This window comes from Cryptomeria japonica, chromosome 4, assembly GCF_030272615.1.
Source record: "Cryptomeria japonica chromosome 4, Sugi_1.0, whole genome shotgun sequence".
Lineage (NCBI taxonomy): Eukaryota > Viridiplantae > Streptophyta > Pinopsida > Cupressales > Cupressaceae > Cryptomeria > Cryptomeria japonica.
Genome location: NC_081408.1, coordinates 115,579,616 through 115,598,479, shown reverse-complemented (window position 1 = coordinate 115,598,479; position 18,864 = coordinate 115,579,616). Strand labels below are relative to the sequence as shown.

Below are 18,864 nucleotides of genomic sequence, written 5' to 3'. Positions count from 1 at the left end.
AAGAGAAAGAGAAGGCCAAGGAAAGGAACTACGGAACCTCAGGGTTCCGGAGTTTCGGGGAGAAGAGAAAGAAGGCCAAGCAAAGGAACTTCGGAACCTCGGGGTTCCGGAGTTCCGGGGAGAAGAGAAAGAAGGCCAAGGAAAGGAACTTCAGAACCTTGGGGTTTCGGGGAGAAGAGAAAGAGAGAGCCTAGGAACTTGCTTCTGACAAGACAACACTCCACACTTCATAATTCCATTGCTTTTCTCCTTGATCAACTGGGGCAGCGCTGGTCCATGGATCATATCTCTGATCGGTTCTCACTGATAGACCAAGAGTGTCATAAAATGACAACAATTACTTCTGCTTACAATGTGTAGATTTCCACAGCTTAGTGTGTCATCACCTAGAAACTCTCTTGCAATCCATTTTAGCCTATATTTTTTTATCTACCATGGTTAGCATTCAGTTAAAAAGCACTTGAGGAAGCTGTAAGAAGCTCTTGTACGATAGGTAATCTGAAATCATTTGGTTCCTGCTGAATATTCAAGCACAGTTTTGAATTTAGAATCTGTATCCTTCTGACACAATATGATACTTATTCTGAATGTGAAACTTCTCCAATATGCTTTCTTCTTGCTTAAAATTGCCAGTAGTGAACTTGTCCCTGCCAATACAATTGTTTTTCAGTTTTTTCACTGCTAGATGAAATATTGATATTGACACATTTAAGTTCCACTTTGTTCTCTGGGGCTGAGGCCAAGGTGGCATAGTATCATTAAAGGTGGCATAGTATCATTAACTTATTATAGTCAAATTTTCATGGAAATTTAATGGACTAATTTGTTAAGCATTTTCTTCTTTTAGCATTGGAACAAACCTTAAATGCTCCCTTTACACCTTTTTAATCAGGCTTTGTTATGCACTGCCATACATGTCTTGACAGCATCCTGTTTTGTCACTTTGCTTTGCTTGTGCAATTAAGCTTCAATTTCACACATAATGCTTTGACAATGTAATAAATGTCGAGAATGATGAAAATCAAAATGAGCACAATTCTCTTCCATCCTCATACCTGTTGGTGTGTGTTTTATCATTCACCGAACACAGAATAAAATGTCTAATGACACCCTATCCTCTCTTGAAAAATCACCGCTTATGCTAAGGTTGCAAGAAGAACATATGGTGATTCCAAGGTTTCTTTTGTCAGGTCTTGATGTGTGGATAAGCTCAATGGGCATTGTGATATGCTGGTAATACACAAAGGGACTTACGCTTCAGCTAGTATCATTCACAAGCTGGACTTAGGTGAATTTATCAATAAATGCTCTTTGTTTTTGGATTTTCTGATTTGGGATTTCAAAAAAGATAAAAAGGATAAGGGTTCAGGAATTCTAACTACTGCTAAGAACTCAAGAGATTGTAGACTGGGTGAAACCAATAAACAACACTTTGTTTCACCACACTTGGACAACTGCACAAGCATGTGCAATCTTCTAACGTTGTGTTCAAGATTTTCATACTTATGAATAATACCAATCAATTGAACAATATTACTCAAAGAAGAAGTTAAACATCCACATCAAAAGCTCAAGCTAACTTTACACATTGAATGAAAATCATCCATCCAAAGAAAGTATGAGCAAAAGTTTCACCAATCTAAACCATCAATCCTTCATTCATCTAACAACTTCAAAGCAAATTACTCAAAACAAATCTATTCTATGTGTTGAAGAAAATATGCAACCATGCAACCACTTGATAACAATAAGACAATGCCGCCATACTCTTCCTTGAAGTATGGGTGCAACAGATTCTTTGGCACTTTCTCTTGGGGTCTTTTCTTTTCCAACCAAGACTTGTTGACATTTGCTGCACACAGCTCAGACTGGTTATCATAGATTCTTTTGGTATCTTCTTTAGTCTTGTATGAGGTTTTATTGAAGTTTGGTATTCCAAACGTCTTAGCTATAAAACCCTTCCATCAGGTGCAATGATCTCTCTTGAAGGGCTTATGCCAAGGCGGACTTGAGGTTTACTTCGCCATCTTGCTTTATGTTTTATCTCCTTGGGACTTTGCTTTCTATTTGCCAACTTGTGTTTGTCATCCTTTCATGCCATGTCCTTATGTTTTTCTTTGCTAGGCGGACTTCACATGTTCTTGGACATGTTTGCTAGTGCTAGGTAGAGTTCACATGTGTTTGGGTGTGTTGCTTTATGCCTAGGCAGAGTTTGAGGCTTCTTAGTCATGGGTGGAGTTTAAGGTTTCTTGGACATCATCCTTCATGCCTAGCGGACTTCATACCACTTCATGCTATCTTCTTCCTAGGCGGACTTTGAGGTGCATTGGACATGTAACTTTTTGACTTGGCAGAGTTCACATTTCCTTTGCCATGCCAAATTCCAAACATGTTGGGCGGAGATGGAAGCATGTTGGACATTCTTTATGCTGCTGACATAACCTTAGGTAGGAGTTTAATTAACTCTTGCCATGGGTTTCTTAACTGAAGGTAGTGTTGTGAGGTATTCACACATCGCCTCATCGCAAATGGGGACCCCCACTTTTTTGCTTTCTGGGTTAGTCGTCTTAGCTTAGTTGTTTGTTGATGTCGAGTCTTTTGCTATTAGCCTTTGCATTAGAGATGTATAGGTGCTCAAATGGCCAGGAGTCAGGTGAATAGACTTATGTGGAATGTGAAGTAAGTAAGTGAGTTTATAAGGTTTGCACGTCATGCCTACTTCATGTTGAATGATTGATGAGTAAATTTTCCTTGAATCTTTTGCTTGAGAATTGGTGAAAGTATAAGTTTGAACATTTGAATGTGTAATGAAGTGATCATTAGCTCATTTCTAATCCACCCCATCTCTAAGTCTTCGTTAGGTTTTAACTTCATGACTTCACAGTTTGAAGCAAACTTCAGGTTTCAGGGATTTGGAGCAAATTTCAGGTGAAAGAGATTTGGAGCAAACTTCATAAGCTGGGGCACTGGAGCGAATTTCACTTTCAAGAGATGAAGAGCAACTTACTTCATGTTCAAGTTCATACAAATCTAACTTCATGAGTTGATAAATTGAAGCAAAATTCATACTTCATGAGTTCACCAGTTAGAGCGAATTTTTCACAACTTCACGAGTTAGCATCTTGGAGAGAACTTCATGACTTGTCATTGTGGAGCGAACTTCATGCTTGGGAGTTTTGGAGTGAATCTCTAACTTCATGAGTTGGTGATTTCAATCGAACTTCATACGTTGACAAGATGAATCGAATTTCATGATTAAAGACATATACTTCATGAGTCAAAACCAAAATTCTGTTGAATTTTTCCACTTTCAGATTAACAGTAAGTTCAGAATTCAGAAATTAAAATCTTCTTTCAGATTGTTTGCAGTTAGTTAAGTGGTTACAGATTAGTAATAAACAATAAGCAGGCAAAATGAACAACCATAAGACAAAACACCATTACCTTGGGAAAACCTCCTAGGAGGAAAAATCCAGTCAGAATAGATCCTCGGATCTGATTATGAATTATTCACAAATAGGCAGATTACACACTTATCTGTATAGGCAGATTACACACTTATCTGTTAGGCTGATAAGGATGAACAACAGCAAGATCCAGATGTCTAGGTCAGTACACAAACAGCCCTAGATCTTCCTTTCATACTTGCATGTGCACTGCACCGTCTGTGTACTGACCAGCCCGCACCAAGGTGCGCACCAATCTGCCATACATACTTGCATCTGCACTCTCTGTGTACTAATTTGCACACCGTCCTTTGTACTAAGGTCTGCACTTCTTCACACTTGGGAAGCTCCCAGTGCACACACAGTTCGCACCTTTAGAAGGATAATCTCACACCCTCTTATGAGCAGAGATATTTCACATTATACTTGTATGGTAAACTTGCCCTAGTGACTGAAGTTAATTCACTCAGCAGCAAGTATACTTCACCTACTAGCAGCAGATGTATTATACCTTCAATCAGATTAGGCACCAAAATTGCAGAGGTAGTTCACATATGTGTTGATATAAAAATGAATAATAAAAGCATACAAATGAATTCTTATTTATATGTGGAAGGGGAACTAATATTGGGTCCGCCCAATATTAGTTTTGGCGCCAACCTCTTTCTTTTTATTATTTTCTTTTCCCACGCTTCATGTTGCTGATATAGGGTCGGCCCTATAGGAGTGTGCACACGTTAAGTTTATGTGTTTGGCATGTTGATGGAGAGAAGGGCCCAGCCCTATTTAGACTTTGAACGCACACGTTTCCTTATGATTGCCTAACATGTTGAAGGTATGAACCCAAGCCCATTCGAATTCTAATTAGAATCCGATTACAATATTATTTTACTCCCTAAGTTAAAAATAAACAACAAATTCATGCAAAGTTGAGGGGCAAAATCAGCGAACTTCATGACTTGAGCTTTTGGAGCAAAGTTCTTACTTCATTAATTGAAGGATTGGAGCGAAGTTGAACTTCAGGTTTGAATGTTTTGGAGCGAACTTCAGGTTTGTGAGAGTTGGAGCGAAATTCATAACAAGTACACATCATAACTCAAGGATTTGAAACAAATTTCACACAAGCAAGCTTCACCCAAACGAACTTCGTGAGTTCATGAACGAACCTTATGAGTTGGAAGGGAAAGCAAAACTGATGAGCAAGATGAGAGAAACAACTTCATGGGCACACCAACTAGAGCGATCTTCATCTTCATAAGCTTCATGAGCAAATATCAACTTCATGAGCGAATTTCATGTTAAACCTTATGATTTGATCTACATTAATAACTTCATGATCTCAGTGAAGAGAGTGACTTCAAAGACAAAGGCAACTTAACGAACATCAAGGGTGGAGTAAACTTCAAGAGCTTCTCTTCACAAGCAAAAAGCAATCAAGTGCTTCTTCATGAAGGCGAATTCCTCTAGATCATCTTATCAAACCTGCAAAACACATAAAATCAAGGGATATATCAAGCTAAGAAGAACTATCAAAGTTATAAATTATGTATTTGATATCATGTTTGTTTTGTTTTGCAGATGGGACAGGATGGTGATTGCAAAGCAAAAAGGAGAAAGATTGTGAGACCTACACCACAATGCAAGAGGAGAAACTTCACATCCAAAGGAATTTCAACCTTCACTGCACCATGGAGACATGAAGAGATCAAAGGAGTGCGAAAGAGAAGTTATACAATCACTCCAAGGCAAGCGAGGATGAAGGAAGGACTTAGTTACCTTAATATATCCCATCACCACTACTTCAAGCAAGCTTGTAATGACGAGTATCAAATCTTCCAAGTCTACTAGTGAATTGAGGTGTCGTTGTAGTCACTACCTCCACCAATCAAATGAGTTCCACATCAGCATGTCTAGATTCAATGAACCTGACTTACCAGTGATGACACAAACTCCTAGGCAACTACCCCTGATATCTATTGGTCATGCCAAAGTGTTGTAATCATTTCATTGTCCGAATTGAGATTGTTGTAACAAACCCTCCCTAATTAGGGTTTTCATTGTAAAATCTTGGCCATTGATAGAGAATCAATCCTGGCCGTTCACTGTAAATGAGCTCTCTATAAAAGCTTAGGCTCTTCATTTGTAAAGGATAATAGTGAATAGTTGGAGAATAGTTAGCTAGTAGTGAATAGAGTAGTGAAAAGTGAATAGGATAGCAATTAGAATAGAAGTTAGGTTAGAAGAAGGCAAGGATTGTTGCCAAACTTTGTTGTAGAAAACAATTGATTTCATTGAAGTTACGGTGAATTTGATTTGTTACTTCAACAACTCACATGGTCTTTGGTTCTCAATTTATTTTCATGTTGATTAGATTGAATGGAGGAATTTGTTGAATGTATTCACGTGGAATCCGTTTTGTCCATACCACTAGCCTTTTACTGATTGCAAGTGAGCCTTGCGTGGTCAACTGGAATGATATGAGCTTAACTTCGAATCATTATACGTCCATTGCTTATGCTCTAACTTGAATCGTGATCAATGTTTGATGGTAATGATTTCAGTATCTTTGAATGGTCCTTAGAAGATTGCATTGAGCTTGTGTCAAATTTTTCAGTTTGATGGTGAGACCTTGCTCAGTAGGATTCCACCGAGTCATTCATCTATATTCTTACATTCTTAGGATTAGAATAGACTCTCTCAACCCTTTCCTTTTACCATTTTTTAAACTCTAGCTAGTTTAGGATCAAAAGCATCATCCTATTGTAACATCAGATGATCTAAGTTCCTGCAAATCAAGCATTCAGGCATTCGAATGTAAGTCCCCTTGTGATTCCAGCATACATCAAACCAATGAGCTTATCCACACGTAGTGACCCTACATTCATGAACCTTGGAGTCTTCTCAAGTGATCCTTAAGCTAATCTTCAGCATTTGAGAGATTTTGTTTAAGAGAGGATAAGATACTTATGGTATTTTATTTTGTGTTCGCATGTGCGTAAAAAACACATCAACAAGTAGGAGTTTGCCAATTGTTTGCCAACTTCTTTCCTTGGCTAGGCGGACTTGTCCAATGCTTTGCCATTCTTCTCTTGGTTTGGGTAGGGTTCATGCTTCTTTTGCCATGTTCAACTTGTGCCTTGGCGGACTTGGCACTTCATTGGTCATGTCTTATCTTTCGTGCTTGGGCAGACTTTGAGATAGGCCAGCCATCTTTCCTCTTTAGACATGGTGGACTTTAGGAGAGCTTGGACATGTTTTGATGGACATCCAACTTTCTTTGCCTTGAGCGAATTTTGACCTTTATACCATGAATTTTGATCTACTACGCTGCTGTTATAACCTGCTATGTCAAACTTGGATCTGCCATATCAATGCTGGATTATCTAGAACAAAACCCTAATTAGGGTTTTCACCTTGCTTTTTGCACTTGAATACATAATTTTTCAACTCTGAAGATATGGGCACTGATCATGCGGCTCAAGGAATGATCTTCTGGAACAAAATACTAATTAGGGTTTTTACCCTGCTTTTTACACTTAGAGACCAAATTTTTCAATTCTGTCAACATGGGCAGTGATGAAATGACCTAAGGAACAAAAGCAGAAAAAACAAAAAGCAAAAAAACCAAAAAGCAAACCAAAAAATTTGCTTCTCGGATTGGGCCCAAAGTACCAAAAACAATTTTTTTTAAATTCCTAAAAATAGAAAGTTGTCAGAAATGATCCAAAGCAATTGTGATCGTCATCTTTCAGACCTTCTAAGCACTTTGACAACGTTCAAACACAAATCTGAGCATGATTTCTCTATCTGGCTCAGGATGACTTCAAAATTCTAACTCAAAACCCTTAGAGAAAATGGATTTATGAAACTGTAGAGCTAGGACAAAACCCTAAAAAGAAAAAGTAGGGGGTCCCCATCTGCAATGGGGTGATGTGTAAAATAGGTCACAACCTGGGTTGCAGGGAAACGTACCCTACACCCTTGGAGACCCGCACCGGATACTGTTTCGCGTATCTTGTGTGGGAGTCGCCAATGGGTGCGTTTCCACTTTCAGGAGACGTGGGTGGGAGTTGGCAAGGCGTCTCCCGACGTATCCCGGCCAAAAAAAAAAAACAAAAATTAAAAAACGCGTGAAAAAGGTAAAAAAAACCTAAAAAACGCGACGTCACAACTAGCGGTGGCCAAAAAGTCAACGAAAACCCTAAAACGAACCCATTTGCGTCGCGCGAACACTGGTTGCAGTCGGGCGAACACGTTGCAGCCGCGCGAAATCCAGAATAGCGCCGAAATACTGGTTTTAGGATTCAGATTTGCAGGCGAGTTAAACACGATTTGCAGCCAACAACAGGTTTTATTCAACTTCGGCCATTAAATTTTAGTTTTGTCTTTGTTTTTGCTGGGTTACATCGATTTTTCATTTTTCACAGTAAATGAAAATTTATAATATTAATAATTAATAATTATTAATTATATACAGTTTAAAACTTTAAACTTTAAGTTTAAATTTTATATAATATATACATTTCATAATATTTATTGTTAATTTATTTAAACTGTGAAATGTGAATGTTTCAGTTTGAATGCAATTTTAATTTTTTTAATGTAATAATAATATTTTTTTATTTTCAAGTATATGAGAACTTCATAGTTCATATACTTGAAAATTAAAAAATATTATTATTACATTTAAAAAATTAAAATTGCATTTTAATAATTTTTTTAATATTTTTATTTATTAATAATTTAAATTTTTAATATTTCTATTAATGATTTTACCAGAATATTAGCCATGTGTAATATTTTTAATTTTTTATTAATGATTTTATTGAAATTATTTAATATTTTTATTTATTATTAATGATTTCAGATTTTACCAGAATATTAGCCATGTTTAATATTACCAGATTGAGCAGTAAGAAAAAAAATTATAATCATATTATTCTTTTGTTATAATCATATTATTCTTTTGTTTTAATTTTAAACTTTAATTTTTTATTCAGATTGAGCATTCAAAATGTCGGGTGGAGGAAGACAAGGGTTGTACCCACTATGGAAGTATGTTGATCGTGTTCCGGGGCCGAAAGGATCAGGTGGAACAGCCACTATCAAATGCAAACTTTGTAATTTGGGATGGAAAGGTACCTACACGAGGGTGAAGGCTCATTTCCTCCACTTGCCATGTAATGGTGTTGAAGGTTGTCCAAATGAGTGTGAAAGATATGATGCTGTGAGAGAACAAGAAAGGGCTGATGGGAAAGTTGTTATACGAAGCTCTCATGCTTCAACAACAGGGGCAGCTACTACAACTTACAGTCATGATAGAGAGTCAGAGGTGGATGTGACTTCTAGAGGTTTAGCAACTGAACCGGCTCCCAAAAGACCACACATTGGCAGCGCAAACCCCATTGGAAGATTGTTTGATGTGCAAGGACGAGAAGCAGTTGATGCAGCCATTGGACGATTCTTTTATGCAAATGGAATATCATTCAATGTGGCTTGCTCTCCATTCTATGAAGAGATGGTTCGTGCTATCAATAATGCACCAGCAGGCTATAAACCACCTGGGTATGAGAAGCTTTGCACTACTCTTGTTGATAAAGAAAAAAGTCGATTAGAGGAACAAACTGCACCATTGAAAAGAGTGTGGGCTCAAGAAGGATGTAGCATTGTGATGGATGGGTGGACAGATGCTAGGAATCGTCCACTACTTAATATCATGGTAACATGTAGTAAAGGGCCTTATTTTTTGAAGGGAATAGATTGTTCAGGGCAAGAAAAAAATGCAGAATTTCTTCATAGCCAGCTATGTGATAGCATTGAGGAGGTGGGGGCATCACATGTAGTCCAAGTTGTTACTGATGCTGCCCCTGTTTGTAAAGCAGCAGGCATGTTGGTGCAAAAGAGGTACAGGTAGATATTTTGGACACCATGTTGTGTGCATTCATTAAATAATGCTCTCAAGGATATTGGCAAGTTCCAATGGATTTCAGATCTCATAGAGAAGGGCAGAAAGATAGAAATGTTCATATGTAACCATCACCATACACAAGCCATTTATCGTAAGTTTGCCAAGGTGGAACTTCTCAAACCTGCTGACACACGTTTTGCTTCTTACTTCATTCTTCTTGACCGCCTTTGTGAAGTCAAAGGAGCTTTGTGTTCCACGTTTGTTAGTGATGCATGGGTAGCTTGGAAACAATCTACATCAGATATTGCAGTTGAGGTGAGAGCTATGGTCCTTGATGAGCATTTTTGGGCTGATGTTAAGTTTGTTGTGGACTTTATTAAGCCCATATGTGAGGTGATCAAATTTGCAGATTCAGATAAGGCATGTTTGGGAGAGGTTTATGAAGCAATAGATTCCATGTGTGAAAGAGTAAAGAAGATAACAGATGCAAAAGATATTTCTCTATATCCTTTGATAGAAGAAAAGTTACATGGAAGGTGGAATAAACTTAACACACCTCTTCATTGTGCTGCCTATGCCCTTAATCCTAAATGGTATGATATAGAAGTGACCAAAAAGAGAGCTCCACATCAGGATAGAGAGGTAATGAAGGGCTTTTGGGCTGCGGTTAAAAAGATTTATGGCTGAGGTGAGGAAGCTTTAGTTATGAGGACTCAATGGAATAAGTTTTCACGTGGGCAAGGTGATTTTGCTTCTGTGGAAGCTATATATGATATGAAAGTAAAGAAAGACCCTATAGAGTGGTGGTGGAATCATGGAAGTGAAGCCCCTGAATTGCAATCATTTGCAATACGATTAGTCTCACAAGTGGCTAGCTCTTCATCTTGTGAGAGAAATTGGAGCACTTATGGGTTCATTCATTCACTGAAGAGGAACCGATTAGGATCAAAGAAAGCAGAGACCCTGGTGTACATTCATAGCTCACTTCGTCTTCTCTCTCGTGTAGATCCTGGATACAATGAGGGTCCTTCAGCAAATGGGATCAAATTTCACCTGATGGAGACGTTGCAGCCATTGTAGATGAAGTGGTTGAAGCAGATGGACTAGCTGATTTACCCCTTGTTATTCTACCATCAGAGGAACCCGAATTCGAGAGTGATGACTATTTGGAGAGCCTCATAGCTGATGACCTTGATATGGATGATCATGGCGAAGAAGAGTAGATTATAAATATAAAATTTCTGATTTTTGCTTTCAGTTTTTGGTTTGCGTATCAGCTTGCTGTTTATCAAGCTATCTTCAATATGTAATCACTATCACTAATCAGTTTGAAACTATGACACAATGATTGTATGGCATTTTGATCCTAAACTTCATAGTTAATAGTTAATACTTAATGTTATTTCTTGTTTTGAAAGTCCAATGTCATCAGATTTTCAGATTTTCTATAAATTATTAAATTATATTAAAAAAAAAAATTTGGCGTCTCCAAGTACCCACGTCTCCTATTTTGAAAAAATAGCCGTACCAGTACCAGTACCAGTACCTGACGTCTCCAAGAACCCCCGTACCCATGCAACCTTGGTCACAACAATATCATACCATATATTGGTGGAGAGAAAACCTTTGTTTTTGGTCTTCATTTAGTACTCATTGGGAACTCCCTTATGGATTTTCCACTACTACTTGAGCCAACCATTATTCAACATCCTTTAGAGTTGGAATTTGACTACTCACATCCAATTCTACAGGATTAGAGCATTGGGTAACACGAGACTTTTGCTTTGGCACAGGTTAGTTATGTAGAGCAATCAAGGTAGGATAGTATACTAAACAGACTAATTGGTACAACCTTCAATCACTCACCACTTAATTTCCATTCTAGCAGCCATTGGGATGGAAACAATTGCTTATGAAGAAAAAGCACATGGTCTGTACCAAGTTATGTTGTGCCACTCTCATGATTTTGAATATGTCATGCCGCTACTCACCATGCCACATCACACCAACACTTATAGAGTGGCATCATTGCTAAATAGGTTTCAGCTTCACAGCTCCACACCAAATAATTTATGCCATCTGATGCAACTCCACCTACCTTGTATGGCTTTACTGGATCAACAGAAGTTGGTGTTAATTTTGTGCCCTAGATCAGTAATCAGATTTATGTCTTTTAATTATGCCCTAGTTTGTTAATCAGATTTGTAACATTTTAGTAAACCATAATTCAGTAAGCTCAGAAATGAAACAAGTAAACAAGAGACAAACACAAATACCCTGGGAAAACCTCCAAGGAGGAAAAACCCAGCATTAAAGACCCACAGGTCAGATTATATATTCTCTCTTAATTGCACAAGTACAATACTTATCTTGCTTCTCCAGATCTGATCCCTTTTGTATGACAGATCTGCATTTCTAAGTACTTCAACTCTGCACCAAAAAAGGGCCTATGTCCTCTTGAACAAGTTCGCACTATCCTTGACAAGTTCGCACAATCCTTGAGTAAATTCGCACCTTTTATTTGCAGAGCTAGTTCGCTGATTTTATGAATGAATGAATTGTATTTGCAAGTTGTCTCTATTTATATGAGACCTTAACCTTTATTAAGTCGGCCTTCCTTCTTTTGGCGCCAATTTATTTATTGTGGCGTGGAGTATTTAGGGTGGCGTGAAGGTATAGGGCTGGGCTCAACTTGGGGGCACATTACCCCTTTAGGATAGGGCCCAGTCCTATATGGGTTCGGATGTTGCCTTAAGGCAATCCAAACCCATCTTACCTAGCTACAATTAACAGTTGGCACATAGAACCTGCATCTTCTATATGGTATACAATGTACATGCTGTTGTGACCTTTGCAATGTGTGAAGTTCCACATTGTATGCCAGACCAACAAAAGTTTTATTGCCACTGCTATGTGTAAGACCAACTGTCACAGCTGCAAGAAGGCAACCCAGCTGTCGGTAATCAAAGCCCAACCTTTTTGTAACTGCTCTGACATAATGTAAAATATATATCTCAATATATGCACAGGACAAGTCAATTTATAAAGGACAGATGGAGGCAATACATAAATCCATAGATCTATATCAAGCTTCTAGACAGAGATTCATAGCATAGGTGTAGTCTGAAGATAATTAGCCATCTCTCTCTCTCTCTCTCACACACACACACACACATGCTATGTACAAGACACACACACACACACACATGCTATGTACAAGACACAAACTAACATGCTTTGCTGTTTTGATTCTGTGTCTTCTCGGCATCTCTCTAATAATTCTTCACTCCTAGTCAGTGTTACTTTGCTTATAATTCTTAGATTTTCGCATTTTAGAGTGTTGTCCCCCAGAAACTCTATGCAATCTGGTTCAGCATTAAATCATTTATCTTGCATGGTTGGCATTTAATCAAGAGCATTTGAGGAAGCTGCAAGAAGCTCTTGCACAATAGGTAATCTGAAATCATTTGTTTCTTACTAAATATTCAAGCACAATTTAGAACCTGCATCTTGTTCACACAATATGATACTTGTTCCAAATTTGAGCCTTCTCTAATTTGTTTTCCTCTGTTCAAAAGCACTAGTGATAAGTTTGCCCCTGCTGATATGATTGTTTCTGTGTGGTTTACTGCCAGATGATATATCGATATTGGCACATTTAAGTTCCTCGTTTTAATCCAAGGCTGAGGCAAAGGTGGCATAGTAGTCACAGAATGAGTCAATTTTGCCTGGAAATTTAATGGAATGCATTAAATATTGCTTCTTTTTGCATTGGAATAAACTGTAAATACTCCCCTTAACACTTTTTTATTCAGCCTTTGTCATGCTCTGCCACACATGCATTGACAGCATTCTGGTTTGTCATTTGGCCTTTTTTCTGCTTGTGCAATCAAGCTTCAATGTTACTCATGGTGCTTTGACACCATATTAAATTTTAGAAATGATGAACATCAAAATTAACACAATTCTCTGTGATTAGATAATATTTTAGTATGAAGTACTTTTATATTTGGAAAAAGTTTCATAAAATCTATAATGTATAATATTTATTTGTGCATTGTGGTGGCATTTTACAGAAATGCATTGCTAGAACAGCTGAGCAAACTACAACACACTCCCAGTGTACCATTTCAGGAAAGGCCTCCGGATACAGAATTTCCTGAAGAGGTAAGTAATGCTTTTAAATTTTTAATGACTTTGAAATATTTTATCTGAATCTAGTGCAAAGATGTTTTCCTGTTAATATAAGTTTTTTCTCTTTTCTTAGGAAGAAGAGGAGATGGAACGGCAATCAAATTGTCGTATCTGGGATGGGGAATATATTGGTTCAGAATCTGAGGAAGACCATAAGGCCCAAAGTTGTGATGTAGATGGCTGCGAGAGATCTGTTCTCAAGCAGGAAAACAAGTAATCAGCAACTATAAGTGATTCTTGATTTGCTTTCATTAACAAAACCATAATAGCATGAAACATGCTCTATAGTTTTACAGGTCAAATTTATCATGCCTATCAGTTTTGCAAAGTTTATAGTGAAGATTTTGAACGGTGGTTTGATTGTACTCTTCCCATTTTTGCTATTTTGGTGTAGATCTATTCTCTACAAGACAAGCATTTCTGAATTAGTATGTATGACAGAGTTGTTAATATTTGCAGAAGGTTAGCGCCTATTTCTAGTGTCGAGCCCATGAAAAAAATAAAAGAAGAAGATGGTGCACCTACTGTAAGTGCTGAATGGTTATCCTTAAAATGAACTATTTATTTATTCATTTATTTCCATTTTGTTTTAAGGTAATATAATGTGGAGGTAAGAAAATAGGAGCTATAACCTGATAAATTTTTGGTATAATCTCTATGTAGTTCACATTTTTATTATTATGGAAGAATTTCATGAATTTTTAAAAATGTCATGTTATAAGGAGAAAAAGAGTGGAAATGAGTCGGACATGGATATGAATTAAAGCTGGATGAGCACATTGACACAGAGAAGAGGCCTGATTACATTCAACTGGTATTGGATGTATGGATATGCACAAAAAGGAAAACTCATTCCATTAATGTGGTCGCACATCTTCAAGAACAAACTTATTTTGTGGCATATTTTTGTTTTTAAAATATCATTTCTATGAGATGAATTTTCTTTTCGAGCAGTGCAAGCTACATGTACAGAACGAGTCTCATGAAAGAGCTTATTTTTACCACTTCACATGCTGGAAGTGGGAGAACGAGTCACATGAAAGAGCTTATTTTTACCACTTCACATGGTGGAAGTCGGAATTGTATTTTACTAAATTAGGTACAATTGTAAAAACTGAATGCAGATGATGGTAAATCTAAATTAATTAGTTCTGGCAATATGAATGTCAAATCTAATTGTGATTTCGCACGTTTCCTATTATGCTATGCAGGGTTATTGTAAGCTCTATGACAGTTTGGTGAAGTCGAAATAGCTAAAGTTTCATTTGCTTTTTGTTTGTCATGTATTCTATTGAAGAGACATTTATTTATTTGTGTCATACTAACATGTATATCTTTTTTCTTCTCAGATGAATAAACTCAGACAGAATAAAAAACTCCTTTTTAATAATTTTTAAAAGATCTCTATTTACAATGACCTAGGATCCACTAATTGAGATGTGATAGCACGCTTTATTAGGTTTTTGAAAGTTTGAGAATGATTTATCAGCAGGTAACGTTGAACAACATAATTCTTCTGTATACACAATAAGCCTAGACCAAGGACCTGTGCGAGGTTACAGTCGATGAACAAAAAGTAGATAGGTTCCATGAAATGTTATGGACCACTATAATGGACTGAAATGGGATTATACGGATTTTAAAAACATTTTTAACCATTGATAATGCATGTAAGATGGATCAGTTGATAGTTAGTAACTGAGTAGTAGCTTGATGGCTTTAGTCCTTACAGCAGAGTCCAGACTATTAAAATAATTTTGTAATATTGATATAATGGTCATCTTAGACATTTAGTTAGTATTTAGAAACTTCTGTTTATGTCTTTCGTCTAGTTAATTTTAGGAAGTTTCCTTTCTGTCTTTCATGTTTCTATTCTTGATTGTTTCTGTTATGGAAAGATCATCTAGTAATTTTCTATTTAAGGAGTATTCCTCTCCTTAATTAATTACAACATCGAATTATCATTTCATAGACTAAGTGACAAATTCACTGAAATGAAAAGAGCTCCTAAATCACCAAAGAAAGCAATCATTTCTACTCATAATAAAACAGATATAGACTGCATAATGTAGCTGTATAGTGAAACTTACTACTCACAGCAGAATCCAGACTATTAAAATAATTTTGTAATATTGATATAATGGTTATCTTAGTCATTTAGTTAGTATTTAGAAACTTCTGTTTATGTCTTTCGTTTTTAGTTAATTTTAGGAAGTATCCTTTCTGTCTTTCATGATTCTATTCTCGATTGTTTCCATTATGGAAAGATCATCTTGTAATTTTCTATTTAAGGAGTATTCCTATCCTTACTTAATTACAACACCGAATTATCATTTCATAGACTAAGTGACAAATTGACTGAAAAGTGAAATGAAAAGAGCTCCCAAATCACCAAAGAAAGCAATCATTTCTACTTATAATAAAACAGATATAGATTGCATAACGTAACTGTATAGTGAAACTTCCCAGACATTCTCTTCTTACATTTTGTTTCATTTTTGGCCCTATCCTAGCTAACATGCCTTTGGGCATATGAGAAGTCACGTTGTGGGAGCAGGGAGTATTTTTCCCTAGTCTTATTCAGTGTTTATTTTTGTACCAGGTAGGTTTTAACCTCATGGTCATTGGGACAAAAACAGACCTACTCAATTAGTACGTGCTCATGTGTGTTCAGATTTCCTGTGAATTTACACAACCAAATAGGAGCTTGTGCTCTTCGATTTACAAAAATATATGTGAAGTAGTGTTGTAGAGCTGAAGGCTACACAATAATATCACTCTAGGCAACTCTCATAAATCAATATCAAAAAACTACAAGAACTACAAGTGGTTGTCACTAATTATTAGTAGCCAAGAAAGGAAACACTGCTTTTTAGTACTTGGCCAAGGACCAAAACATTTACTATTTTGTCAATTTTTCAGAATGGAAGACAGCGGACCTTGGGGTTTGCAGGGAAAGCATGATAGAAGGAAAGGAATTGAAACACTGAAACCACAGCACTTAGATTTTTTGGGTTTTGTAATTGGGGTATTTGGCTAAGGTGATCCATTTAAGATTTATCTGAGCGACAATCACTGATGGACCACAAGGGGCATGAAATTCCAACATTTATCAACATAGGGTGGATAGGGTCAAATGCGCAACTCATGGAGCACAATAAAGGGAAATTTAGACACAGAATTTGAGGTGCCAACACATTCAAATAAATTTTTAAAATAAACCTGCTCTTAATAAGGTTTCTTAACTGCCAGTGAAGTGTGTCTCACTCTGCTTGAGCCTCTAGACATTGCCATTCCATCTGTATCAGCCCAGAACACAAAAGCTATGTTTTCCAATATTTGCTACTAGGACCACCATCAATCAAAATATAATGGTGGATATTAGTAGATTGTCTCCCTGATTAGATAGGAAACTTCTCACAGAACTCCATGTACAATACAAAATTTGTTGATGAAAAAGCATAAGTAATCTTAGAACAGAGTTTTTATTAAACATGTAAATTAATAACCGTGTTCTGATAACAGTGAAATTGAGAAAGAGCAGAAATCTTTAGAGATTTATCAAGATAGAAATGTAATTTTTTCCAAATTGAAAAACATCACATTTGGCTTCTGATTCCTTTTTCTCTGGATTTCTGAGTTCCATTTTCTGCAAGAACTCTTCTCTTTCTTGTATGTGATAGTAATTAATATATAAAAATTAATGCTACTATAACTATCATTTGTACAACAATAATTATTTTTCCCATTTGTTTATACAATATATATGACCACTTTTTGTTTCATGCATTCCTAAGTTTATATTAAAAATGTAAATTAATAATGTTTTTTGATAAAAAAAGAAATTGATGGAAAGCAGAAATCTTTAGAGGAGACAATCAAAGATTTTCTATTTTTTTTTTCAAAATTAAGACCTGGTCACTAGCTTTTTCTGCTCCATATAGAAAACCATCACATTTGGCTTCTGTATTTCTGAGTTCATTTTCTGCAAGAACTGTGATCTTTTTTCTTGTTCCAAATCCCTAAGCCTGTATCTGATAGCAATTAAATAAAAAATTCAAAATATATCTGTTATTTATAATACATTTTTATGTTTTAAGATAGTGATGCTAGTTTTTCTCCTTAAACATTTCTTTTCATGCCTCCAGTTACAAGTATTTGAAATAAGATGATTTTGATGATCTAACCATGATTGGATCTAGGATGTTGAAAAATAAGTATTCATATTAGAAGGGCTGTTTATATTTTGGACTTTTGAAATAAATAACATTATTACTGTAAATAGTTTTTATTCAATATTTCTAGCAAAGTAGACTCTAACCAAACTTTGGACTTCTGGATTTGATAATAGTTTTGTTTTTACTCTCTTCTAGATTTCAATGTATTTTGCAGGTAAACAAGAGATGCTACCATCACAACTAACAAGTTAATTGAAAGAAGACCCCGTTTCTCAAGATTGATAATTGGCTGATATTAATTCATGGTCTACAGATACTAATAAAACTTGAAATGGATAAAAATCCTATATTAAAGCCCAAATCTTCCTTTTAACCAAAACGTCTAAACAAAAAAACTCTAGCCAAGAGCTTGCCTCCAGGATTTGTCTTTGTTTCACTTTTATTTCATCTAGTGATTTTTATAAATTTTTGAAACATTTTAGATGACCTACCCAATACATTTTAAATATTAATATCAAAATTCATACAAATAACCGTTGTTTATACAAATTTTATTGAACTCTGCTAAATCATACCAGTTTTTAATATATCTAAACATTGTTGAGGTCAAAATGTTTGCAAGGAAAATGTCCCTGGAACATGAAAGGTCACGTGAAACCTCTTTTCCATACAATCCTTGCGTGCAAATTGGAATAGATTGATTCAACTTCTCATTTCTTGTTAGAGCTTTTCTTACCATTCCCTATGCCTAATGCTCCTTTTGATTCTTTACCTGTTGCAACCCATTTTCACAAGTTTTGTATGTCAGATAACACCATACATGTTACACAAAACCGTCCCGACCTCATTAGGAAGAGAACCATAAAAAAAATATCGTTATACAGATTGTATAAAATGATAATCTATTCTCCATCACACAGTACTTTTTTGACGTATGGTTCTCTATTATCCTGTGGATAAATATTATGTTCACATAACAAGTAATGTCTTGTAAGCGCTTATAAGCAAAGTTGCATGGACATGGATATGGAGACAAATATGGATACCATATTGTATTGGAAATGGATATGGCCTTTTTTTAGGAACCCCAAAATGGATAGGCTGGATACGACATTCATATAAAATATATACAATATGC

At 36.2% G+C, this 18,864-nt stretch overlaps 1 protein-coding gene across 4 annotated transcripts in view; it reads left to right on the top strand.

Annotated features, from left to right (window-relative positions):
- Window positions 1–14,706, top strand: part of LOC131046142 (histone deacetylase 6) — a 34,318-nt gene extending 19,612 nt beyond the window's left edge. For 3 of the 4 annotated variants that reach the window (XM_057979807.2, XM_057979806.2, XM_057979809.2), the window contains 4 exons: window positions 13,431–13,521; window positions 13,622–13,761; window positions 14,008–14,074; window positions 14,271–14,706. In XM_057979807.2, the coding sequence (XP_057835790.2) occupies window positions 13,431–13,521; window positions 13,622–13,761; window positions 14,008–14,074; window positions 14,271–14,312 (340 nt within the window). In that variant the 3' untranslated portion in view covers window positions 14,313–14,706. The remainder of the gene's footprint in view (window positions 1–13,430; window positions 13,522–13,621; window positions 13,762–14,007; window positions 14,075–14,270) is intronic. The other variant, XM_057979810.2, reaches the window with a different exon arrangement.
- Window positions 14,707–18,864: the final 4,158 nt, after the last annotated feature.